The sequence below is a fragment of the Prionailurus viverrinus genome, chromosome A2 (assembly GCF_022837055.1).
Source record: "Prionailurus viverrinus isolate Anna chromosome A2, UM_Priviv_1.0, whole genome shotgun sequence".
Classification (NCBI taxonomy): Eukaryota; Metazoa; Chordata; class Mammalia; order Carnivora; family Felidae; genus Prionailurus; species Prionailurus viverrinus.
Window position 1 is genome coordinate 163,078,293 of NC_062562.1, and position 26,611 is coordinate 163,104,903.

A 26,611-nucleotide genomic window follows, 5' to 3' on the forward strand; every position below is an offset into this window, starting at 1 on the left:
TGGAATCCCTGAGATCCCTGTGAGTGCATGGAGGAGGCTGTTCACAGTGCACCAGGGATGGGAGCCATGGTGTTCCCAGCATCCTGTTAGACCTATTCTCAGCATAGGCTGGAAGGTGTCTGTCCCTGACCAGGAAGTGCTCTCAGCATTTTCACCTACAGGCTAAATTACATAGTTGAGTTGATTGTGCCCAGAGGGTTGGCTAGGCCATAACTGGTGGGCAGAAGCTGGCCAAGGGTGAGTAGACATCGGGTTTGTCCATTCTTGAGTAAAGTCATCTGCACTCAAAGTGAAAAACGAGTAAACGTTGGGACAGGGGACAGACATGCAGTAGGGAACATATAATTCCCTCTTCTCTTCAATGGCAAAGAAGTTGGCTTTAGTAATGGGTAGAAAAAAAAAGAAGAAATGGCTATTTACCACTTACTTTTCCATCCTTTGGTGACAGTCTTGAGTGTTTTCCAAGCCCAGAAAAGTCCCTTTTCAGCCTTAGAATTTGACACTGGAAGACCATCAACAAAGCCTTTGTTCAGATTCTGGTGATTGTTAAGGGAGTCATGATGCTGCCTATAGGGCAGTCCAGAAGATATATCTGTTATCTTTCTGTTATTTGATTTCTAACTGGATTCTATTGTGGTTGGAGAATATACTCCATTTGGTTTCAACTCTTAAATTTGTTGAGATTTGTCTTATAGCCCAGGATGTGGTCTGTCTTGGTATATGTCCCATGTGTACTTGAAATGGATGTGTCTGCTGTGGTTGTTTCTGTCAATATCAATTACATCCTGCTGGTTGATGGTGTTATTGGGTCATTTCTCCTATGTGCTTGCTCATTTTCTAAAAGTTGCTCTATTGATGGTTGAGGGAGAGGTATGGAGTCTTCAAATAGAATTGTGGCTTCATCAGTTCTCCTTTCAATTCTTTAAGGTTTGCTTCACACATTTTGCAGTTCTGTTTTTGGGAATATACATTTAGAATTGCTTTGTCTTCTTGATGGACTGACCTTTTCATCACTGTATAACATCACTCTCTGGTTTTGATGATTTTCTTTGCTCTGAAATCTACTTTATTTGATATTAATATAGCCATTCCTTCTTTCCTTTGCATGGTTGATATTTGCATTTTTTATCATTTCTCATCCTTTTATTTTCAACCTGTTTCTACCATAATATCTGAAATGATTTTCTTATAAGCAGCATATAGTTGGGTCATGTGGTTTAATCTACCTTCCCATTTCTATCTTTTGATTGGTGTATTCAGATCCCTACATTTAATGTGATTAATTATTGAGGTGTTAGGGCGTAAATCTGCCATTTTTATTTTATTTTATTTTATTTTCCTTTGTTCTCTCCGGTTTTCACTTCTCTATTTTCCCCTCTACATTCCTGTGGGATACTTGAACAATTTTATAATTCTATTTTGATTTTAATATAGTTTATTTATTTATTTATTTATTTATTTATTGGTTGTGTGTGTGTGCATGTGGGTGTGTTAGTTTTTATTTAAATTCCAGTTAGTTAATACACAGTGAGTTTCCCGTGTACAGCTTAGTGATTCCACACTTCCATACCACACTCAGTGCTCATCATCCTCAATCCCCACTTATGCCCCTACCCACCTCCTCTCCTGTAACCATCAGTGTGTTCTCTATAGTAAAGAGTCTGTTTTTTGGTTTTCCTCTCTCTTTTTCACCCCTATGGTTGTTTGTTTTCTTAAATTCTAGATATGAGTGAAATCATATGGTATTTGTCCTTCTCTGACTGACTTATTTCACTTAGCATTATACTCTGGCTCCATCCAAATTGTTGCAAATGGCAAGATTTCATTCTTTTTCATGGCTGAGTAATATTCCATCACACACACACACACACACACACACACAGTCAAACCTTGGTTTGCGAGTATAATTCGTTCTGGAAACATGTTTGCAATCCAAAGCTCTTGTATATCAAAGCAAGTTTCCCCATAAGAAATAATGGAAACTCAGATGATTCATTCCCAGCCCCCAAATTTTCATATAAAATGAATTAAAATACTGTAATGTAATACAAAATAATAAATCAAATACAAAATATAAAGAAAAATAAGCAAATCAACCTACACTTCCCTTTGAAAACCTTCATGTCTGGTGTGAGGGAGACGTGAGAGAGGAGGGTTATTGTATAGGACAACATTCACTATCGCTAACGGAATTACTGCTATCTATTGGCTCAATGGAATCTTTTTCTTTTCATGCAACTTTAACATGGAACCTGTCCCATGACACTTTATTTTGCCTCCTTTTGAGGATTTTGCGGAAATGTGACATTGCATTGTTGTTAAACAGATTTATCACTACACTGCTACAGCCTTATTCAGGTGGTGATTTTCTACAGAATTTTGCACTGCTTCTCACGTTTTACACATCTCTCTAATCTCATTTGAAGTGAGATTCCTTCCTCTCTTCCATTCTCTTCCTCCTTCATTCTCTTCCTCTGCCTTTTTCTCCTCCTGTGCAGATGAGATGCAGATGTAGACTTGTCATAAAATCTTGCAATTTCTGCCACTTTCATACCTTGTTTGTACTTCTTGATGATTTCCTTCTTAGCTTCCACTGTAATCATCTCCTTCTCCTTACTGCCTTTCTTTTCAACCTTTTTCTGCATGGGTGCCATTGCATACAGTAGCACGGATGTTGACTACAGTACAGAATTAATAAACTCTTGTCATATACTGTATTTAATGTAACTGGCAATAAGACAGCAGAGGAAAGGGTCTCTATCTGCAGGCAGCCTGACCTAGAATAGAAGCAAAGCTTTCCTAGGCTTATTCTTGTATGGAAAAGCAAAGGACTGTCCATAGGTGCTTTGAAGTGACAAAAAATACACTAGTGCCAGTTGTAGGTACCTCCCAACGTTCTGAAAAAAAAATCACTGATTTCTGCCAAATGCCGTGGCCTGAGACCAGCATTGGAGCATGGGAGATGATCATCCACAATCCCTCAGTGAGAGAGAGGAAGAGAGAGAGAGAGAGAGAGAGATATGAACCATTGGCTCTGTTGTGATCATGTGAGTTTGGCATCATGTACTATTTGTATTGCAAGACATCACTCATTTATTATGTTAAAATTTATTAGAAATGTTTGCTCATCCTGTGGAACACTCACAGAACAAGTTACTCACAATCCAAGGTTTTACTGTGTGTGTGTGTGTGTGTGTGTGTGTGTATCACATCTTCTTTATCCACTCATCAGTCAGTGGATATTTGGGCTCTTTTCATAATTTGGCTATTGTTGATAATGCTGCTATAAACATTGGGGTTCATGCATCCCTTTGCATTCGTATTTTTGTTTTCTTTGGATAAATACCTAGTAGTGCAATTGCTGCATCATAGGCTAGTTCTCCAGAGCCTGTCACTTCTATATCCCCTGTCTACAGAACAGTAGGATCCAGGATCCCTGCCCTTATCCCACCGTGTATTTAGGGTCAGGCACTTCCAGTTTGTCTTTATGTATCAGCTACTCCATGATCACCTTGTGCTTGAATTTCACTCAGTGTCACAGTGGGTCTCAGCTTGCTTTGGTTTGGATCAATAGCTGCCCCTTCAGCACTGATGTCTTCCCTAGTCATTACTGCTACTATAGGGCCATCCTCAGAGGAGGGTGATGTGGGGGCAGCCTACACTTCCTTACTGCCCTGTCTCCTCACATCGATTGTGATCTCCTTTAATAGCACAAACATATAATTAATGTACGTTGGCCAGGGTTAACTAGAAGGAATCACAACATGAAGAATGTTCAGTTGGCCCTTGGACAACGTGAGTGTGAACTCGGTGGGTCCACTTACACATGGGTTTTTTTTTCAATAGATACTGTTCAGTACTGTATGGGGCACCTGGCTGGCTTAGTCGGTGGAGCACGTGACTCCTGATCTCAGGAGTGTGGGCTGGAGAACCATGTTGGGTGTAGAGATTACTTTAAAATAAAATCTTTAAAAAATACTGTACAGTACTGTAAATGTATTTTTTCTCCTTATGATTTTCATAGTAACATTTTCTTTTCTCTAGTTTATTGCAAGAATACAGCATATAATATATATACCATACAAAGTATGTGTCGGGGCGCCTGGGTGGTCCTGTAGGTTGAGTGTCTGACTCTTGATTTTGGCTCAGATCATTATCCCAGGGTTGTGGGATCGAACCCCACATCGGTCTCTGTGCTGAGCATGGAGCCTGCTTGAGATTCTCTCTCTCTCTCTCTCTCTCTCTCTCTCTCTGTCTCTCCCAAATAAAAAAATCGAAACATGTGCTAATCAACCACTTACATTATTAGTAAAGTTTGGGGAAGAGTCCAAAGTTATACTCAGATGTTCAGTTGTCAGGAGGTGGGGAGGTCATCACTCCTAACCCCCATGTTCAAAGGTCAACCATATTAGTTTTCTAGGGCTTCTGTAATAAAGTGCCACACCCTGGGTGGCTTATAATGACAGACATTTAATTTCTCACAGTTCTGGAAGCCGGAAATCCACAATAAAAGTGTAGGCCTGGCTAGGCTCCCTCTGAAGACTGAAGGGGAGGATCCTTCCTTGTCTCTCCGAGCTTCTGATGGCCCCAGATGTTCCTTGGCAACATGATTCCCACCTCTGCCTCCATCTTTACATGCCTGTCTTCCCTTTGTATGTGTCTGTGTCCACTTTCCCTTTTCTGATAAGGATACAAGTCATGTGGATTAAGGTGTACCCTAATGGCCTTATCTTTTTTTTAAATTTAAATTCAAGTTAGTTACCATATGGTGTAGTATTGGTTTCAGGAGTAGAATTCAGTGATTCATCACTTGTATACAATACCCAGTGCTCATCCCAACAAGTGTCTTCCTTAATGCCCATCACCCATCTAGCCCATCCCCCACCCACCTCCCTCTGCCAACCCTCAGTTTGTTCTCTATACTTAGGAGTCTCTTATGGTTTACCTCCCTCTCTCTTTTTTATCTTATTTTATTTTTCCTTCCCTTCCCCTATGTTCATCTGTTTTGTTTCTTAAATTCCACATATGAGTGGCATATATATATATATATATATATATGTCATATCTTATTTACCCCTTCATCAGTTGATGGACATTTGGATTCTTTCCATAGTCTGGCTATTGTTGATGGTGCTGCTATAAACATTTGGGTGCATGTTCCCCTTCGAATCAACACTCCTATTATCTTTTGGATAAATACCTAGTAGTGCAATTGCTGGGTTGTAGGGTAGTTCTATTTTTAATTTTTTGAGGAACCTCGACACTGTTTTCCAGAGTGGCTGCACCAGTTTGCATTCCCACCAACAGTGCAAAAGGGTTCCCTTTTTTGCACATCCGCACCCACATCTGTTGTTGCCTGAGTTGTTAATTTTAGCCATTCTGACAGATGTGCGGTTTTGATTTGCAATTCCCTGATGATGAGCGATGTTGAGTATTTTTTCATGTGTCTCTTAGCCATCTGGATGCATTCTTTGTAAACGTGTCTATTCATGTCTTCTGCCCATTCACTGGATTATTTGTTTTTTGGTTGTTGAGTTTATAAGTTCCTTACAGATTTTGGATACTAACCCTTTATCAGATATGTCATTTGCAAATATTTTTTCCCATTCTATAGGCTGGCTGCCTTTTAGTTTTGTTGATTGTTTCCTTTGCTGTGCAGATGGTTTTTATTTTGATGAAGTCCCAATAGTTTATTTTTGCTTTTGTGTTTCCCTTGCCTCTGGAGACATGTATAGCAAGAAGTTGCTGTGACCGAGGTTAAAGAGGTTACTGTCTGTGTTCTGTAGGATTTTGATGGTTCCCTGTCTTACATTTAGGTCTTTCATCCATTTTTTTTTCAATGTTTATTTATTTTTGGGACAGAGAGAGACAGAGCATGAACGGGGGAGGGTCAGAGAGAGAGGGAGACACAGAATCCGAAACAGGCTCCAGGCTCTGAGCCATCAGCCCAGAGCCTGACGCGGGGCTCGAACTCATGGACCGCGAGATTGTGACCTGGCTGAAGTCGGACGCTTAACCGACTGCGCCACCCAGGCGCCCCTCATCCATTTTGAATTTATTTTTGTGTATGGTATAAGAAAGTGGTACAGTTTAATTCTTCTGCATGTTGTTTGTCCGGTTTTCCCAACATTTGCTGAAGAGACGGTATTTTTTTCCATTGGATATTCTTTCCTGCTTTGTCAAAGATTAGTTGGCCATATATTTGTGTGTCCATTTCTGGCTTTTCTATTCTGGTCCGTTGATCTATGTATCTGTTTTTGTGCCAGTACCATACTGTCTTGATGATTACAGCTTTGTAATACAGTTTGAAGTCTAATAGCTTTTTCTTAACAATTAAATTTTCAAAGACCTTATTTCTAAATAAGGTCACATTCATAGGTACTGGGGTTTAAGACTTGAACATATCTTTTTTGGGATAGTACAATTCAACCCATTAGTGGGGAGAAAAGCTTAAAAAGTGACACTGAATATAAATGTTAACAGAGTACAAAGAACTAAAGTTAAAACCCTCTTAAGGACGCTCTCATGAGCCCACTCAAGTTTCTGGACATTCCATATAAATGGAACCATACCTTTATGTGATTTTTTGGTGTCTGGCTTCTTTCACTTAGCATAATGCTTTTAAGGTTCATTAAGGTTGTAACATGGATCTGTACTCCATTTCTTTTTATGGCTAAATGATATTCTATTGTCTAGATATATCATATCCATAAATGGATAAATGTTTATCCATTTATCAGTTGATATACATTTGGGTTGCTTCCACTTTTTTGGCTATAATGAATAATGCTATGAACATCCATGTACAAGTTTTTGTGTGAACATGTTTTCAGTTCTCTTGGGTATATACCTAGGAATGGAATTACTGAGTCACATGACAACTCTATGATTAGCTTTTTGAGGAATTGCCAGACTATCTTCCACAGTGGCAGCACCATTTTACACCCTGAGCAGCAATGTATAAAGGTTCAATCTCTCTACATCCTCACTAGTGTTTGTTAGTTTTTCTTTTTCTTTTTTTAAAATTATAACCACTCCATGAATGTGAAGTGGTTTCTCATTCTGTGATTTGCATTTCCCTAGTGACTAATGATGTTGAGCATCTTTTCATGTGTTTGTTGATTATTTGTGTATCTTCTTTGGAGAAATGTCTAATCCATTTTTTTAATCTATTTAAAAACTGAGTGATTTGTCTTTTTATTGTGGAGTTGTAAGAGTTCTTTATATAGTCTGGTACTAGATCTTTGTCAGATATGTAATTTGCAAATATTTTCTCCCATTCTGTGGGTCATCTTGTCATTTTTGATGGTGTTCCATGATATGCAAAAATTTTAAATTTTGACGAAATCCAGTACATCTATTTTCTTTGGTTGCTTCTGATTTTGGTGTCATATATTAGAAACTATTGCCTAACTTACGGTTGTAAAGATTTACACTGTGTCTTCAGAGTTTTATAGGTTTTCTTTTAAGTTTATTTATTTTGAGAGGGGGAAGGGGCAGAAAGAGAGGGAGAGAGAATTCCAAGCAGGCTTTGCACTGTCAGCACAGAGCCCAACGTGGGGCTCCATCTCATGAACCATGAGTGAGATCATGACCTGAGCTGAAATCAAGAGTTGGACACTTAACCAACTGAGTGTCCCAGGCACCCTGTTTCAGACATTTTTTCCTGGCATGCTCTATACTTTCACATATATCCTACATGTATAGATAGCTTCTAACACACTGCCCACAAACACACTCTCTTCTCAATATGTCCTGGATCGCAGCCTTAGTGGGACATGCTGGCCCTCTAGGACCCCCGGAATGTTCCTTCCCATATTCCCATCAGCTCAAACACTGCTCCTTGGGAGTTCCCTGGGCTCTCAACCTCCCCAACTAAAGAGCAAGAAGCCAATATTTCTCACTATTTGGGTCATGAGTTAAAAGTTTCCATTGTTCACGCTGGACACCTTGTTATTCTTTTCTCACATTTATTTTTGCCAGGGACCATCCCCTTTCTCAGCAAAATGACATTGCCAGAGTTTTGTTTTATTTTTTTTCTTTCTTTCTGTTTGAGAAGTGAACAAGACCCAAATCAAGATTCCTTATCAGGGCTTCCGCTAGAACCATACACAACCCCTTAAGCCAGAATAACTTTTGCAGTTGAGGGAATTTCAGGTCTTAGCGTGTGGCATCCGTGTCCCCGTTCATGTCTGCATGGCTTGCATGCAGGCTGGTGGGCCTTTCTTTGCCATGTGTGCTCAGCTGTTGCAGACAATTTCCCCTTTTTATGCATTTCATTAGAAATCTGAGGTCATCAGCAACCTGAGAATCCCTGGCTGTGAGGACAACCTGGCAGAGGATACTGGAGGGAAGAGATATGGAATTGCACCGTAGTATCAGAGAGGGGCTTAACTTTGTGTGTGAGGGTAGAGATGTTGGAGACAAAGCAAGTGTGGGTGGAGAGCTAAGGAGGCACAGTTGGGATGGACAATAGAGGCTAACCTGGCTCATTTGACCTGGACCGGAGAGATGACCCTTCCAGAGATGCATGGGACAGAAGGAGATGATTCTGCACCTCACATCATCTCACTAGTTGGCCCACAAATCTGTTTGTCTCCCTACTCACCCGGCCTTTTTTTGAGATTGAAATAAAAGAAAAATTTCCAAACCTCTTAAATGTTGTTTATTTATCCCTGAGTTGAAAAGTGTATCCTCGCCCTCTGAGTGTGTGAGCCAGTCAAAAAAACTCCTCTTTGGAAGTGGACTTTCTTCAGGGTCTCAATGGCCCCTAGGGAATGGAGTCTCTAGTCTTATTCTCCTGGGACTTGTAGAACGTTTGCTTGCAAGCTGCAGAGGGGTGGGAATGGCCATGCCCAGGGATACATTCCCTTGCTGGTACAGATGGACAGTTCTATTCCAGTGTATTCTGTTCTTATTTTAGGTGCTTGAGTGTGTGTGTGTGTGTGTGTGTGTGTGCGCACACGCACGCGCAAGCATGAGATATCTGGCTTTTGCAGACTGGGCTAGGAATGACATAGTGTCTATTCAATGGGCAGATAAAGCAGAAAAATCATCTACCAGCTGAAGGATGGGCATTGAGGAGGGCACTTGTTGGGATGAGCACTGGGTGTTGAATAGAAGCCAATTTGACAATAAATTATATTTAAAGAAAACACAATGTGATTTAGTGCGTTTATTTATTCAATTCAGATAACTCAAATAAACGAGTATGGCCGGAGGCTCTGATCATTGTTGGCTTTCACCCTAACCTGAGGGGACTCCAGGACAGGAAGGCAAAGACAGGAGCGGAGACAGTTCAAGGACGGGAGAGGCAGTCTGATCGGTGGAAAACAGACCAAAGAAACGCTGGTTGTTCAGCTTCACTCAAGGGAGAGAGAGCTCAGGGAAGCCCTTGACCTCTGGGAAGGTATTGTAGGAGTTGGCCCAAGGCAGGGCTCTGAATAGGAGGGAGGAAGGAAGAGCTTCTGGGCCCTAGAGACGCACAACACCAGCAGGGGAACGTGATCTTCAGTTAATGGGTCAAAGTCCTTCTAACAGGGTCACTCAGGACGGCCCTCAGGCAAGGCCAGGGGCCCAGGCGGGAACACCAGGCCCAGCAACAGCACGCCCCACAGCAGCAGAAGCACCAGCCGCCACCTCCGTCGCGCGGCCTCCAGCCAGCGCCGCCCCCGCCCCCACTCCCGCCTCCACCCCCGCTCCAGGCCGCGGGCCACCAGCCGCGCGGCCACCAGGCGGAGCGTGTCCTCGGGACGCGCGTGGCGCCGGGCCCACGCCAGGCCGTACACGCCGTCGTGGGTGAAGGGCGCGCCGTCGCGCTCCAGCGCCAGCCGCTCCACCAGCGGCAGCAGCTCGCCCACCTGCGCATCGCGCTTGGCGCCCGCAGCCCTGATTGCTGATGCTAGACCTTCCAACATCACGGTAAACTCAGCGGTGAGAGTGGACATCCCTGTCGTGATCCTGATCTCAATCCCTCAGAAATACAAGCAATTCTCAGGGAATACCATGAAAAATTATATGCCAACAAATTGGACAACCTGGAAGAAACGGACAAATTCCTAAGCACCCACACACTTCCAAAACTCAAATGGGAAGAAATAAAAAATTCGATCAGTTATCAAAAATCTCCCAACAACTAAGAGTCCTGTACCACATGGTTTCCCTGGGGAATTCTACCAGACATTTAAAGCAGAGATAATACCTATCCTTCTCAAGCTGTTCCAAAAAATTGAAGGGGAAGGAAAACTTCTAGACTCATCCTATGACCCAGCATTAGTTTGATTCCTAAACCAGACAGACACCCAGCTAAAAAAAGAGAACTACAGGCCAATATCTCTGATGAATATGGATGCAAAAATTCTCAGTAAGATACTAGCAAATCAAAATCAACAGCATATAAAAAGAATTGTTCACCATGATCAAGTGGGATTCATTTCTGGGCTGCAGGGCCGGTGCAACATATGCAAATCAATCAGTGTGCTACATCACATTAATAAAAGAAAAGAAAAGAACCATGCGATCCTGTCAATCAATGCAGAAAAACCATTTGACAAAATTCAGCATCCTTTCTTAAAAAAAAACCCTGGAGAAAGTTGGGATAGAAGGAACATACTTAAACACCATAAAGGCCATTTATGAAAAGCCCACAGCTAATATCATCCTCAATGGGGAAAAACTGAGAGCTTTCCCGTTGTTTTTTTTTTTAAATAGCAACTCAAGCGGACTAAGACAGTGTCTACGTTTTGATAAATGCTCACACACACACAAAAATGTTTGTTTCCCTTTGCCATGAATCCACTTTCTACAAAACACTACCAGTCAATGCACTATTTTTTCAAGAAGGAAAAATACATCCAAACTACTAAAATGAATTAAGGACATTTGAAAGTTAACCACATTTATTTGAATAGTGTACATATAGTCAAAAGTGACATTTGAATGCTAAAAGTGAACTTGAGCCTTTGAAAAGTCCATACTGTGTCCAAGGCGTCCTGAGTCATTAAGACTTCCAGTCTGAAACTCCAGGTTTCCTTTGAAATTGGGTTTAAGTTCCCCTCAGCGCCTTGACCCAGCCCCTTTACCCTCCAGGCTCCCCGCATTTGGAAGGGCAGAGCCTTCAATCTGGGCCTGGAGCCCCCCGCTGGAGAAGCAGCAGGACAAATAACAGTGCGCCCCCCAGCAGCAGGAGCGCCAGCGGCCATCCCCGCCTCGCGGCCTCCAGCCAGCGCCGCCCCCGCCTCCACCCCCGCCCCAGACCGCGGGCCGCCAGCCGTGCGGCCACCAGGCGGAGCGTATCCTCGGGACGCGCGTGGCGCCGGGCCCACGCCAGGCCGTACACGTCGTCGGTGAAGGGCGCGCCGTCGTGCTTCAGCGCCAGCCGCTCCACCAGCGCCAGCAGCTCGCCCACCTGCGCATCGCGCTCGGCGCCCGCCGCCCGGTTGTCCAGGGCGCACACGCGGCCGCCGCACTCGGCCACCAGGGCCCGCAGCGCGCGGTTGTCGGTGGCGCGTACGTAGTCGTGCAGCGAGCCCCCCTCCAGGTCCTCCCGGCGCGTGAAGACGACCACGGCGCGCGCCAGGACGCCGGCGCCGAACAGCTCGCGGACGCCGCGCGCCGCCTCCTCGTCCTGGGCGGTGAAGCGGCCCAGCTGCGTGACCAGCAGCAGCGCGTGCGGCCCGGGCGCCGAGAGCAGGTAGCAGCTGGCCCGCTCGGTGCAGTCCGGGTCCGCGTGTCGCCCTTGGGCGGTGAAGAGGTCGGGGGTGTCGGTGACCTCCACGCGCCACCCGGCCCAGCTGCGGCTCCCCAGGGCGCAGCTTCTGGTCACCGGGGTGGCCGCGAGCCTGGACGGGAAGAGCCTGTGGCCCAGGATGCTGTTGCCCGTGGCGCTCTTGCCCACTCCGGTCCTGCCGGCCAGGATGAGCCTGAGCCTGCGCTCCTGCGCCAGCGGCTGCTGCTGGTCGTCCGGGTCCTGGGAACCTATGAGGACAGAGTAGGCTTGGGCCGCCGGCCTGAGAGCGCGCATCTCGCTCCACCGGGGCTACGGGGTGCCTCCTGAACGGAGGAGGGCACCGACGCCTCCCGCTTCTGCTTGTCCAACCAGGCCTTTCCCAGGCGCTCTGGTTAGAGCTTGTGAGACTCCGGGGGCATCTTTAGCCACCTTTCTTCCATCTTTGGCTCGAGTGCCTGCACCTGCCTCCCAGTCCATGCTCTGGCACCGGGTGCACACTGCTCTGGAGGGTCCCCCTCGAAGGTCGCAGGTCATGACTTCAGCTGACATTACCTCTGGTCGTCTGCACCTTGCAGAGCTGCTCCGTGCTCGACGACTTCCCAGGCCTCTGCCAGACTGCTCCCAGGGGCCATCCCAGCGAGGAGATGCGGGAGGGCATAGAAGGCCTGGGAGGCCGGGGAGTCCCAGACACCCCGGGTTGGAATCACAGCCCCGCATGTGCCAGCTGTGGAACCCTGGGCAAGTTTAGTCTAAGCCTTTAACGTCTTCTGCATAATGGGAGGGGTGACAGAGAGTTGTGTCTCCCAGGGTTGCTCTGAGTATTAGGTGACAGGATCTCTTTGCTTCTTCCCTTCCTCCACTTCCCCTCCTCCTCCCTCTTCTCTCTAGGAAACCTGCTTCCAGTAAGACACAGTTAACCCTCCATCCTTGTTCATGGACACAGTCTACCTGGTAAACCGTGTTCCCTCCAGTCCATGATCTCAACCCTCCACATCTTCTGTGGGGATTGGAGTAGATGTATTATCCTCATTGTACCCTGTGGGATCCAAGGCACAGTCTGGTCAAGGCACTTAATATCCTACAGTAGGGCAGGGGCAGAGGTCCAGCAAAAATGCAAAGCTGGGGCTCTAGCTGTTTCACCCCAGCATGGGGACATGTCTAGGATTGTCTCTGTTCAGTCTTTTTTTTTTTTAATGTTTATTTATTTTTGAGAGAGACAGAGACAGAATGTGAGTGGGTTGGGACAGAGAGAGAAGGAGATGAATCTGAAACAGGCTCCAGGCTCTGAGCTGTCACCACAGAGCCCAACGTGGGGCTCGAACTCACGAGCTGCAAGATCATGACCTGAGCTGGACTCAGACGCTCAACCGACTGAGCCACGCAGGTGCCCCAATGTCTCTGTTCAGTCTTGAGTTAGCCCATGGCCTTGGGACCCAGAGCTGACGCCTAGGGGCATGTACACCCTGAGATCAGTTCTTACCGTAGGCATTTTCTTCATCTCTGGCCATCTTGCGTCCTCCCATGCCCACCTGAAAGAGTTCCAAACATAACCTGTTAGTTCCTTCATTCCTTCAATCATTCATTTGTTTATCGAATAGGTATAACTACCTAAGGTGGCTCAGGCAAGGTCCAAAGAGCTGGTGACATCCCAATGAAAGGTCATGCTTCCTGCCCTCCTCTGAACATCAGAATTTGGGGAAGAACCCTATAAGGACCTGGTTGGTATTGGAACCAAACCATGCAATTCTTTGGTGAGCCTCGTTGGTCCTTTCAGGGACCCTGAGTGCAAATGACAGAGTGGAAGTGATAACCCGTCCTCTGTGTCAGTGAGTGAGCCTTAGCTGAGAATTTCCCAGGTAATTTATGTCAGTGGCATTAACTGTAGGCACAAAGATTTCTCAGAAGATTCCACAGCCAAGGGAGACTTTGGAAAACCGTGAGAATCAGAAATTCTGCTCAGTGACATAGGGAACCACCTTAGGGCGGTTGGCTGGGGATGGGCCGAGGGGGGGGGCCGGGGGGGGCGGGGGACAAGAAGAGAGTTTGCAGTTTGCTTTTGAAAATTGGAAAAGATACCTATCTCCCATGCTGATGTGAAGAACCTGTGATCTGCTCTCCGAAGACCAAAGAATTTGGCTTGTGTCATTTGTGTAAATATGACCTGTGTGCTGGAGAGATGGGACACTCCCTTCTGGCTCCTGGTGTTCCTGCCCCGAATCTGAGGCCTCTGAAACTAAGCGATGACCCCAAGTCCGGCAGGATTTACTACAGCTAGCCACTCAGTGATGGAGTCTGCATGATCTCACGAGGACCTGGTCACCAGGGCGCAGCTCTGCTCTGTCTGCTTTGCCAGCCCTGTGTCCCACTCACTCCCATTCTGGGTCAGCTGCTCCACAGAGGACAGGTTTCAGGGCCTTTCCAGCCCACCTGTGCGCTCACCCCCATGACCACTCATTCTCTCCCACATTTCTGTCTGAGTCCTGTCTGTGCTCCACCATCCATTTCAAATGCTACCTCTTCATGGCAACACCTGGCTACTGCTGTGTCCCATGGGCAAAACACAAGGACAAGCAAAGGGAAGGGTTGATTGATAACTTGTCTCTGACCCGTTAGATGACAGGTTTGTCTTCTGCATAACGCCCCTTTGGGCTCCCCAAAGCCCTTGGTAAAGTTGATCCCACAGGTTTTAGGTGAGTAGTGATCTTGTGTGTAAAAATTAGCAAACTCCCATAACTGACTGCACAGCAGAACTGAAGAAACAGCCGGAAGATTCAGTGCAAAGAACAAGAATTTAGCTAAAGCAAGACGTCCTTATCGATGACGGAACTGACCAAGTGTGCTCTAGGAAATCCACTGGACTCCTGGCCCCTATGGGACTTCCCAAAGGTTTGCGATGGTTTGGGATGGGATTTGAAAAATTCTTCCAGAGTTTCTGAGAGCTGACACCTGGGGTTTAGAGGCTTGGAGTCACTGACTGATGTAGAACATGGAGACTCCTAGCATCTTAAATGTGATTGGATATTATATATTCCCCAGCTTCCTGAACCTGCTGCCTTTTGGAAGTATCTATGGGAGTCTTTAAAATATATATTTGACATTTTGTTTCATAGATGTGTACTTTAATAAGAAAAAAGGGGTGCCTTTGTGGTTCAGTCTGTTAAGTGTCTGACTCTTCATTTTGGTTCAGCTCATGATCTCATGGTTTGTGGGTTTGAGCCCCTCATCAGGCTCTGTGCTGATAGCACAGAGCCTGCTTCGGATTCTCTCTCCTTCTTCTTCATGTGTGCCTCCCCTGGTCACATGTCTGCCTCAAAAATAAACAAACAAACAAACAAACAAATAATATATAAATAAACATTAAAAAAACGGTATTTCTCACCCCTCCTCCTGAGGGATTTTTTTTATAAAAAAATTTATTTTACTGTTTACTTATTTTTTTGAGAGACGGTGAGATGGAGTATGAACAGGGGAGGGTCAGAGAGAGAGAGAGGGAGACGAAGAATCCCAAGCAGGCTCCAGGCATTGAACTGACAGCACAGAATCCATCGCAGGGCTCAAAGCTTAATGGACCAAGCCACTGAGGCACCCTCCCCAACCCCCTGAGTGATTCTATTGCATCGGGTCCCTGCTCTGAGTTTCTGAGCCATTCATCCTGTCCAAGCCCTTCATTTATAGCCAGTGTGTGGGGATGAAGAGGGCTCCAGCGCACAGAGCCCTGGGCAACTTGGCGGGGGGAAGGGATGTGCAAGGACACACAAGCACGTGTACTGCAGAGGTCTGAAGGCCATGTTCATAACTGTTGCTGGCTCCTGCAAGTCCCTGGGGGTGCACAGGGCTGAGGAGGTGGAGGGTGTGAGTGGGGTTTGGCTCACAGACACGATTTCCACGCTGCGATGTGTTCTGAGGTTAGACTCACTTGTTTGTCCTCAGAAATGTCTCTCTCCTTGGCTGCACATGCCCTCAGAGGGGGTGTCTGCAGCCTTCTCCAGCGTGCTCAGCCCTGGCAGTGCTTCTAGCAAACACCTTTCTGACCAGGCGAGGAGCAGGGCAGGACGAAGTATGTAGTCCCACGTAAAAGTGTGCGCACTCCACGGCTGGAGAAGATGCTTACCATTTCTTCTTCACTTGCTTGTTCTGAAACTCAGAGCTCCCTGAAAAGCCTGCAAGGGTGAAGTTATTCTTTCTAGATCCCGCTCCCCTTCCTGGGAGGTAGTAGAATGCAGGTGCCCACTCAGTGAGCTGCAACCAGGCCCTGAATTCCTTAGAGCACCCCTACACCCCCCACTTCGTCCACTCCCCCCCTGCCCGAGGTGGCTCCCTTCCTCCCCGTGTGTGCTCACCTTCAAGCAGAAGTGGTGACAGGCCCTGCTGTTGGCTGCAGAAACCTGCGACCTGGTGCTGTGCCTTGGGTTGTGAGTACAGAGGCTGTTCCTGCCAGCACAGAGCAGGGAGGAAGTCTCAGAGCCCAGGGAGGGAGGGCCCAGTGGTGCTGATTTAAAGGGACAGGACATGGGCCGGGTGGGCCAACCAGGGGTGCCTTTGCGTTGTTTCCACTGTGCAACCCGCCCCCTGCTTGGGACTGTCCTGATCTTTTCCGAAGGTCACCGTGGCACCACATCTTGTTCCTGGGAGGGGCTGTAACCTCAGTGAAGGGCAGTTCAGATTTCTGAGGCCTGTTCTCAGTTTTGGCCTCTGCCCACTACTCTTATGTCCAGTTGCCTTTTTCTTTTTGGGTGTTTTCCTAGAAAATGGCCTCTTGAGAGTCTCCTTCCCCAGGAATCAGGGAGGAATCCTTGACTGGACATCAGTGTGGACAAGGCCACCAATGTGGTCCTCTCTGCCATCTCCTCATTCCTAAAGAAAAAGAGGTCTTTTCAGCTATTAAAGATCAGACGGCAGGAAGAGGATGGAATTTTCATAGGAGACTTAGGCTAGCCTCAAGTTGGTATCTCTGGCCCAAGTGTCTGTTTCTCCTGTCAGGAGGTCATGAGAGAGGAAAATAGCTGTGAGTGAAATAGCCATACAATTTGTGGAGAGAAGTCTACAACAACGTATGGTGCTATGTGCCCCGGACCTGGTTTGTTCTGGAATCAATTCTGCGATTTTGCCTAACTCACTTACAGTTTCTGGAGTCAACTCTCCCTGTGTGTAGTGAGGACTTTCACTTAATCTGAAGCTAATGCTCTGGGGCCTGATTTTTAGCCAGTCTTGCCAGTTCATTCTCTCTAGTGAAAATACCTAACCCATGGCCCTCCACCTTATTCCCCCACACCTTATCCAGCTTTATTGAGATATAATTGAAATGTAACACTGTAATTTTAAAGGGTGCAATGTGTTGATTTGATACACTTCTATATTGCAAAATAATTGCCACCACAGTATTATTAGCTAATACCTGCATCACATCACATATTTACCATTACTCATTTTGAGTGATACATTTAAGATCATCTACTCTCTTGTAACTATTAAGGTATGATACAGTGGTATGAGCCATAATCACTGGGCTGCACATTAGATCCCCACAACTTATTCATCTTATAACTGGAACTTTGTACTCTTTGACCAATGTCTCCCCATCCCCCTACCCCCAGCCCCTGATCACCACGGTTCTATTCTCCATTTCTATCAGTTTGGCTTTTTAAAATTCCACATAAAAGTGATATCATACAGTATTTGTTTTTCTCTGTTCGACATGTTTCGCTTATGATAATGCCCTCAAGTTCGACCCTGTTGTTGCAAATGACAAGATGTTCCTCTTTCTTTTCACAGAACAATATATATATATATATATATATATATACCCATAGTTGGACCCTTAGGTTGCTTCCACATCTTGGGTATTGTGAGCAATGCTGCAGGGAGCTTATGAGTGCAGATCTTTCTTTGAGATCTTGCTTTCCTTTCTTTTGGATAAATACCCAGAAGTGGGATTGCCGGATCAAATGTAATTCTACCTATAATTTTTGAAGGACCGTCCATACTGTTTTCCACAGTGGCTGCACCAATTTGCGTCCCATGCACAGTGCACAAGGCTTCCCTTTTCTCCACATCTTCCCTAACACTTATTACCTCTTGACTTCTTGATGATAGCCATTCTAACAGGTGTGAGGGGATACCTCATTGTGGTTTTGATTTGCGTTTCCCCTGATGATGGTGATACTGAGCACATCTCCATGCACCTATGTGCCACCTGGATGTCCTCTTTGGGAAAATGCCTGTTTAGTTCCTCTGTCCTTTTTAAATAAATTGCTCGGGTTTTGTTATTAATTATATGAGTTCTTTATGTATTTTGGGTATTAACCCTTTATCAAATGTATGATTTGCAAATACTTTCTCCCATTCAGTGGGCTGCCCTTTTTTTTTATTATTATTTTTTATTATTATTATTTTTTTATGAAATTTATTGACAAATTGGTTTCCATACAACACCCAGTGCTCATCCCAAAAGGTAGTGGGCTGCCTTTTTGTATTGTTGATGGTTTCCTTTGCCAGGCAGAAGCGTATTAGTTGGATGTAATCTCACTTGTTCATTTTATCTGTCACTGCCTTTGCTTTTGTGGTCAAATCCAAAAATTATTGTCAAGACTGATGTAAAGGAGCTTCCCCCCTGTTATACTCTAGGATTTCAAGTCTCTTAGATTTATTGAGGCTCATTTTATGGCCTATTGGTCATATTTAGGAGAACGTTCTCTGTGTACCTGAACAGAATGCATAATCTACTTCGTTGGGTAAAGTGCTGTAATGTTAGGTCTAGTTGGGTTTATCTGTGGGTCACATCTTCTGTTTCTGTTTTGACCTTCTGATTAGCTGTAGTACGCATTGGTCAACCTGGACATTGAAGTCTACAGCTTGTTGTTGAATTGTAATTTCTCCTTGATGTCTGTAATTTTTTGCTTCCTGTGTTTTGGGGCTCAATTGTGAAGTACATGTGTTTTTATAATTATTACATCTTCAAATTCACTGAATCTTTGTTCTAGCCATTCAAATCTATCGTTGAGCTCCACTAGTAAAATTTTCATTTCAGTCATACATTTCCGCTGCAGAATTTCTATTTTGTTGTTTAAAAAAGCAATTTCTGTATCCTTATGGACACACAGACAGCAGCAAATCAAGGCCTAGAAAGGCAGAAAGGGAATAGTATCCAGATTCACTACACCATGTTACCTAAAATACCCAGTTTTTGACAACACCTGTAAGATGTACAATGAAACAGGAAGGTGTGACCCATATACTGGAAAAACTCAGGCCACAGGAATTGCCTGGTAAAGGCCCTAGATATTGAATTCAGAGACAGGGCTTCCAAAGAGCAATTCTAAGCATGTTGGAAGAACTGAAGGAAATCAATGTGAAAACTCCCACCACTGGTACCATACTTGATGAAAGACTGAGAGCTTTGCCCCAGTGATCAGAGATAAGACAAGGATATCTGCTCTGGTCGCTTCAATGCAACTTTGTGCACGGGGTTTGCGTGTTTGGCTGGACTTTCCTGGTGAAGTCTGCTTCCCCTGCAGGGTGAAACCTCTGGTGTCTCTCCTCAGTGGGTGCAGCCTGGGCCTGCACAGTCCCGGGAGGTGACAGTTGTCTTAGCCCCACTCTGTGCGTCTTTCCCTAACCACTCTGCCTGTCCGCACTATACCCAGTGGTTAAACCTACTGACCACCAGCTGATTCCTTCCAAGATACTGTTCTCTTGCTGGAAGGCTGTGGGGACAGGGAGCCCCAGCTTCTTGGCCACACCTTCCAAAATGCAGTTCCTTCCAGAGGAGGTGAGTGTGTGTTGGAAGGGAAGAAGCAGCTTATGGTAAGTGTCACAGACTCACTGTTCTTACTACCATTTAGTAGACTTTTTGTTTTTTTTTGAAATAATCTTTCTTCATTTGCTGAATGATCTTGGAACAACTTTAAGAGACTTTAATATATTTTTCAAAATATATACGTTGCACCACTTATGGCTGTCCCACCAGTACTAGGTCTGTAGGGTTCCTCCAGGACATATGGAAGCCTGTCCTAGTTTTGGGTCAAACTCTGGCCACATTGCCAACCCTCCCCTTCTTCCTTCCTGCTGGCTGCCTGGAGTTTGCCTCGTCTTGTCTTCCCCTTGTGGTGTCTTATTATAGTTAAACAAAACACCGTCAAAAGGGAGCTAGGCAGCAGTTACCACCGTCTTACCGACAGACGTTTTTATACGGAGTCCCGCTGTCCTACTAACTGCAGATATGGTGAACTTGCAAAGGGTGAGAGAGACGCTGGCCTCTCCCTGTATTTCCAAAGAGTGGTTTATATTATTTCACAGCTTGGACTTGAGTCATTTCAGTGCAAATTTCAAGTTCTATTTCTTCTGGAAAAATAAATAATAGTGAAAAATAATAAAGCTGCTTGGCTGTTTGTTAGCTATTTATGTTTTGAGTGAAAAATTTTTAAAACTTGGAGGGACGTGAGGGGCTATTTGCTTGAGCATCTGACTCCTGGTTTCAGTTCAGGTCATGATCTCACTGTTTGTGAATTCAAGCCCTGTGTCATGCTCTGTGCTGGCAAGGAGTGTGCTTGGGATCCTCTCTCTCCCTCTTTATCTGTCCCTCCCCTCCTCACTCTCTCTCTCTCTCTCAAAATTAATAAATAAACTTTAATCAATCAATCAATCATTCAGTGAACAAACAACCAGTAGAAAAATTGGTCAAAATTTTGGAAGGTAGCAGCATCCGTGTGCACCTATTCTAATAAAGAGCAGAACTGACTTGTTCAGACCACGTTAGGGTCAAAAGATCTAGCTGTTGTGCTTGCTTTGAACAGGCCCTGGTGGTAGATTCCCAGGAAGACGTCCACTTCATCCTCAGGCCAGCACCAGCCTGGGGAGAGATGGAAAAAGTATCCTGTGCAGAGGCCAGTGAGATCTCCATGGTGGGGTTCCTCCTTGGCTCCGCCTTCCTGCCCCAGTGCCTTTTGAGCACAAGAGCAGCCACAAATAGGAAGACACGAACCTGTGACCTCACCTTTGTGGCCTGATGAGGAAGACAGACTCGGGAGAGGTGAGGCAGGAAATTGCTGGGGCTGAAATAAGATGTATGGATTTCTGTGCACGAGTGAATATACGAGAAATCACCCTGTTACCCATTTCTTGAAAATGGAAGGGACTGTGGCAAACAATAACAGAAAAAACTGTGCTGTGATATGGTGCCATAAATATAAGTCTTTCCTTTATCCCTTGTTTAAGATTTACTTACTGTGTTTATCATTTGTAATAAAGCACTCGAGACACTCCACAAAGATGAGAGTGAAGCACTAAAAGATGTCAAGTTGAAACCAAAAGAAAGAAATGAAGGTAACAGCAGAAACCGTGCCAACTTTGTTCTAAATCCCAGAGAGGGCAGATCACTGAATTCTGTCAGCTGGTCCTGGCAGCCTGTGAGTTCTTTCCCTGAACCCCATTCTCCTGAACCAACTCTTCCACCGTTATTACTGAGGAATGGCTAAGAATCCAGGGGCCATCCAAGCAAAGGCTGTGGGGTTTGGAAGTTGGGTCTGGAAAGTCTAGGCAGATGAGTGAGGAAGGATGCTGTGTGTGTGGAGAGTAGCAGAGAACTCGGGGAGAAACATGCCTGTGCCTTTGCTATTTGTGTTCATGGCTGTTGGTGCTAGCTGGTAAATAAAGGTGATGTCCATGACCATCTGTAAGTGTCCATTACTCTGATGGCCCTTGGGACATCAAAGCCCTGGGGAAAGAAGGCACATACTCATATTCACACCTGGGTCCTCCAACCAGGAGTCCTGGGACTGGGCACTCCTCAAGGTCTCCCTTTGGGGACCACAGGCCCCTGTTCCACCTGGAGATTTATGCCTACAGCCAACCAACACCTGAGAAGTTTTGTGGGTAAGTAGGCCCAGGCTCATGAATCATGCCGGGGGGAGTGTCTTGGGATTCGTCCTCATTGGGAGAGGCCCAGATAGTCTCCCATGATGCTGTTCTGTAGGAGGCATTGAATTGAGACAATCTAGGACTTCTTATCCATTAAGATACTGGGGCACATGGGGATTGTGGGTTTTTGGGGTCTGTTTGTGTTTGGGTTTTCTCCAAGACATAGATCTTGATCGTGGCAGAATCAGGCCCACACACTTTTCCACTGACTGATTTTCATATATTAAGGAGACATTTTTGCTGATTAAGACAAAAAAGTCCTTTTGTGCGGTGTTGGTATTCTGTAAGAGTGAGGGATTGATTGTTGCTGCTGGGACGGGGGCCTGCTTTTACCTCTGACCCCCAGCTCATGGCGCCCTGGCAGTCTGCCTCTTTGCCTTCAGAGTTCAGGAGGCCTTAACCGCACTCCCAGGCCTTAAATTCCTGTGTGTCTCTTTAAAGGAAACAATTGTTAGTTTTTGTTTTGGTGTTGTATAATTGTTTCCTAAAAGAGAATTCTTTAGAGGACTGAAATCTAAATTCTGAGAAAGCCCCAAGCTCTTTCTCATCAGGGAGACCCAGGGCCTATCTGGGCCAGAAATGTGGCGGGAATGAGGAAGAATGTAGTCTAGAAGATTTGCCCTGTTCACACCGTGCCACAGAAGGGGAGACCTTTGGGTTTCTCAGAGGATGGGACAAGAAAGCAGGCAGGGGCAAGGTGGAGGGGACATACTGGATGCCTAGCACTGCACAACAGGTCGTCCGAACTGCAGTTGAAACAGCTGAGACATGGATTGTGTGGTAGCTCCTGGAGTCCAAAGTCAAGATGCCAGCAGAGGCGTGTGCTCTCTGAAGCCTTGAGGGGAGGACCTTGTTTGCTTCTTCCTGGGCTCTGCTGGCAGCTGGCCATCTTGGTGCTCCTTGGCTGGCAGATAGGCCACCACCCTCTTTCCTCACTCATTTCATTAGCAGCAGCAAGTAGATACCAGGCTGCACCTTCCACAGTGTTCTAGGGATTCTCCTCAGCTAAATATTCAAGTTCATCACTTACATGGTCTACTCTCCACCCAGCAGCCCACCTCAGTTTAGCCCGCCTCCCTGCCCCCTGCCCCCTGCCATTTTATAGCAAGTGCCATCGTCCCTCCAATGTCCAGCAGCGTGGTCCCCACCTCTCTCTGGGACCTCACCAGAAAGTGACCTGGATGCTCATCCTACCACCGACATCCTCTTAGGCCTTTCTTTTTATCATTTACCTCAGAATTCTTCTAGCCTCCATGCATTACTCAATTTCAAAACGACTGGTAATTACCAGAGCAGGACCCTACTTCTTGTCCTTAAAATCTATATTAGTTCCCCCAGGAGCTGCTGTAACAAATGACCACAAACTGTTGCTTAAAGAGCAGAAACTTACTGTCTCATTGTTATGGCTACTGTCTCACTGGCACAGGCTACAAGTGCCAAACCGAGACGTTCCCAGGGCCGTACTCACCATGAAGGCTCTGGGGAAGGATCCTTCTTTGCTGCTTCTTAGCTTCTGGTGCTGGCTGGCCTGCTTTGTTCTTTGCCTTCTAGGTGCTTCACTCCAATCTCTGCCTCTTTTGTCACATGGTGCTCTCTGTGTGTATCTGTGTGTAAACTTCCCTCACTGTGAATGAAACGATTCCAGGCATTGGAGTAGGGCTCAACCTGAACTTCATGACATGACATCACAGAGACCGTGCTCCAAAGAAGGTCACATTCTCAGGTTCCAGGGGTTAGCACTTCTTTAGGAGGACACAATTCGACCTAGGATGGATGGTAAGAGAGGGACAGTGTGTGCAGTGAGGGAACAGTACCCTTGATCTCTTCCTCTCCAGTCCTCATTGCAGTTACCAGGTTAAGCCCATTGGGATAGTTTTCTTAGGTCTCTGCTTCTCGGAAATCTTCTACTGCCTAGGGCTTAGAATCCACATTCCTTGGCCTGGTATTCAACAGTCATTATAATCAGTCTCAACTCCTCTTCCAAGAATGAGATTCTTCTAGATATCAGTGTTCCCGTTAATATCCATTTTACACTTTTGTAAGGAACAAAGGTGATAATGATATAGAGGCAGGGCCTGGGACACAGTGGGCCCTCAGTAAAGGCTGGTAATGATTCCTGCACTCCAAATTGTTAGCTGTTCTCTGCCTGTGTCCAGTGTTATTTCCACCTCCAAGGCTTGGATCATGCTATTTCTGCCTCTCTTTCTTATCTGCAGTTTTCAAAAAAAGCAAACTCATGACTCCTGGGCAAGTTTAAACACATCAGAGATTTTGCTCAACTCATGGCTTAACTAGAGAACCAATTTGATTCTATAATTGGTCAAAGTTCCTTTGGGTGGCTCAATCAATTAAGCATCTGACTCTTGATCTCAGCTCAGGTCTTGACCTTAGGGTCTTAAGTTTGGGCTCCATGCTGGGTGTGAAACCTAGTTAAAAACAAACAAATAAGCAAAGAATAAAACAAAAAACACAAACAAACAGAAACACAAAGTTCATTTGAAATCAAGGGTTGATGTGTTCAAGAGAGTAGTAACATGGAATTTTTGAGTTCTATATTCCACCAGACAGAAAATTCGCTGAGTGTCTCCAAGGCACAGATGTGCAAAAATTCTCTCTGTCCTTAAAGTGTTGTAAAATATCACAGCGGATCATCAAGCACAGCACCACACAGAACAATAGAACACTCCAGTAATCTCTCTTGCCTATTTCTAAGTTTAGGATCATTTTCATAGCGTTCTCTACTTTGTGATCATAAACAGTCTCCAACAAGTATTGTTGATCCTAGAAGATTGTTTTTACTATGCATGGCCTGATTATTTATACAGATGCAGCAAGAATCTTAATTAACCGGAAAAGCCTCCTTGAGTTTGCTCGGGAAATCTAGAGCCTCATCATATTAAGCAACTATCAATTCCAAAGGATAAACTTCCTTTGGAAATTTTCAAAATGAATTTTGAATCAGACTTTTCAAAGCCCCTGCCATTCTTCTATCCTAGGAGTAGGAAACCGAGGCCCAAACACTTGCTCCAGTAAACTTTGCATGCTGTACCCATAAATCTCAGTGAATTTCCCTCTTCCTGAGGTCTCCAAAATTTGCCTGGGTTTCTGGACTACCTGGGAGTGGACTTCCTTACTCCCAGAGATTGGGATCCTGGAAGCCAGAAATCATATTAGTTTTCTTATGAAGGTTTTGGAGACATTAGCTCCACATGTAACACCAACAATTTCTCCTTAGCAGTGGTCTGATGGTCTTTGATTAAACAACAATCACTCTCAGATATCACCCTGTACATATGGCCTTGCTGCAGAATCGATTTTTCCAATGGTATCTTTGTAAACAAGAGGACAGATTTTTATTAAACCTATGAAAATGGTTCTATCATCATGAAATTGAAAGAAACTCAGTAGAAGCATTTGTTTCTGAATTTTGACGGTAGGTGAAGATGAGGTAATGTTTAAAGATGGTTGTTGTGGGTTTACAAATACACAGTCTACTAATTCGTTTAAGGAGAAAGAAATAAGGTTTCCACACATAGCCATACAAGTAGAACATCAAACAGAATGCCATCAATATTCCAAACAAATAACCACAATGGCACATCTTGAATCCGTTCACTCAGTCCTATGTCATTACTTCTCACTGTGCTGGATCTTGAGTCAGTCGTCTGATTTCCTGAGGTACATATGCTTCCAGACTGAGAGTCCCAGTAGTCCTGGCTTTGCTCACTGGCACAGTCTGAGCATTGAGTCAGTGCTGCCATCTTGGAAACCTGCTCTGAAGAGTCTCTTTGAGGCAACAGTAGTTCAGAGCACATCCTACAGTTTTTCCCTGAAGCTCCAAGACTCCGACCCTCTGGTGAAGACACAAATTCTGAGTGGTCAATTTTGGCAGATCTTCGGAGAAGCCTTAGGAGGAAGCAGAGACCTGTCTGAGAACAGGACTGAATGGTTGTGGTTCATAACCGAATATAACATCGTGGAAGACAGTAAAAGCCCCTTTGGGGGGCATGGTCCTTATTTCATGAGGGTTTGGTCAATGTTTCCTTTGAGGGATTCAGCCCCAAGTTCACTGTCACACCTAACACCTATATCTCTTTTGTGACACGGCTGCCATTATCCTGCAAGAGGCAGCTCTTCTTGCACATCCATGGAGCCAGAAGACAATTTCATTAAAGCCATGTGAGTGCAGGGGTATAGATAATCCAGATCCCTCATCCTGGTAGACAGGCTGTGGAGGTGCTGAGTCTTCCTTTTCATGCAGTGCCCTTTGGGGGGTGGGGTGAGTGGGGAGAAACCAGGAAACCTTGAGTGATATCCACTTAAAAGAGATTGTTACAAAGTAGAAGTGACTAGATTTATTTGGCACCAAGAGAGAAGGCTCCAGAATCCCTAACCCCCAACATGATAGTATTTGGGGATAAGGTAAGTGGGTTTTCATGAGTTCATGAATCTGGGGTCCTCTTGACGGGATTTGTGCCCTTGTAAGAAGAGATAGCAGAGAGTTGCTTCCTCGCTCCATCATGTATGGACACGGTGAGACGGCGCCATCTGCAAATCAGGAAGTGAGCCTTCCCCAGGGAAACAAGTTGGCTGGCACATTGGACTTGGGCTGCCCAGTCTCCAGAACTGTGAGAAATGAATTCCTGTTGTTCCTGCTCCCAGGCTGTGGTATTATGGTCGTGCAAGCTGATTAAGACAGCATCTCTGATGTGTAGGTGAGCCTTAGAAGGGTAACCTATGAGACTGGCATAGAGGGTTCTATTACTACTTCTAATACCTATTGATCACTATGGTTTGAATACCACTTCATGTCTACAAATTTATCTGGTTTCACAATGACCGTCTGAAGAAAGTATTCCATTTTTTTTTTTAAATTTTTTTTCAACGTTTTTAATTTATTTTTGGGACAGAGAGAGACAGAGCATGAACGGGGGAGGGTCAGAGAGAGAGGGAGACACAGATTCAGAA

The 26,611-nt window shown here is 45.3% G+C and overlaps 1 protein-coding gene across 7 annotated transcripts; it reads right to left on the reverse strand.

The window, feature by feature from the left end:
* Positions 1-10,880: 10,880 nt before the first annotated feature.
* LOC125151278 (GTPase IMAP family member 1-like) lies at positions 10,881-16,159 on the reverse strand. Of its 7 annotated transcripts, XM_047831988.1 has the most exons (4): positions 16,069-16,150; positions 15,840-15,888; positions 13,209-13,257; positions 10,881-11,976 (listed from the first exon to the last, which is right to left on the reverse strand). In XM_047831988.1, the coding sequence occupies exons 2-4, from the start codon at positions 15,840-15,842 to the stop codon at positions 11,117-11,119; spliced, it is 912 nt and encodes a 303-aa protein (XP_047687944.1). In that variant the 5' UTR covers positions 15,843-15,888; positions 16,069-16,150; the 3' UTR covers positions 10,881-11,116. The 7 variants fall into 7 exon arrangements, with proteins under 7 accessions (XP_047687944.1, XP_047687986.1, XP_047687977.1 ...); XM_047832030.1 differs by lacking the exon at positions 15,840-15,888 and having other exon boundaries at positions 16,069-16,159; XM_047832021.1 differs by lacking the exon at positions 15,840-15,888 and having other exon boundaries at positions 10,881-12,764; positions 16,069-16,126.
* Between the last annotated feature and the right edge of the window lie 10,452 nt (positions 16,160-26,611).

Excerpts from the sequence above, each read along its gene's own strand:
- LOC125151278 (XM_047831988.1), bottom strand. Across the intron at positions 11,977-13,208 it reads AGATGAAGAAAATGCCTACG|GTTCCCAGGACCCGGACGAC; the intron begins GTAAGAACTGAT and ends CTGTCCTCATAG.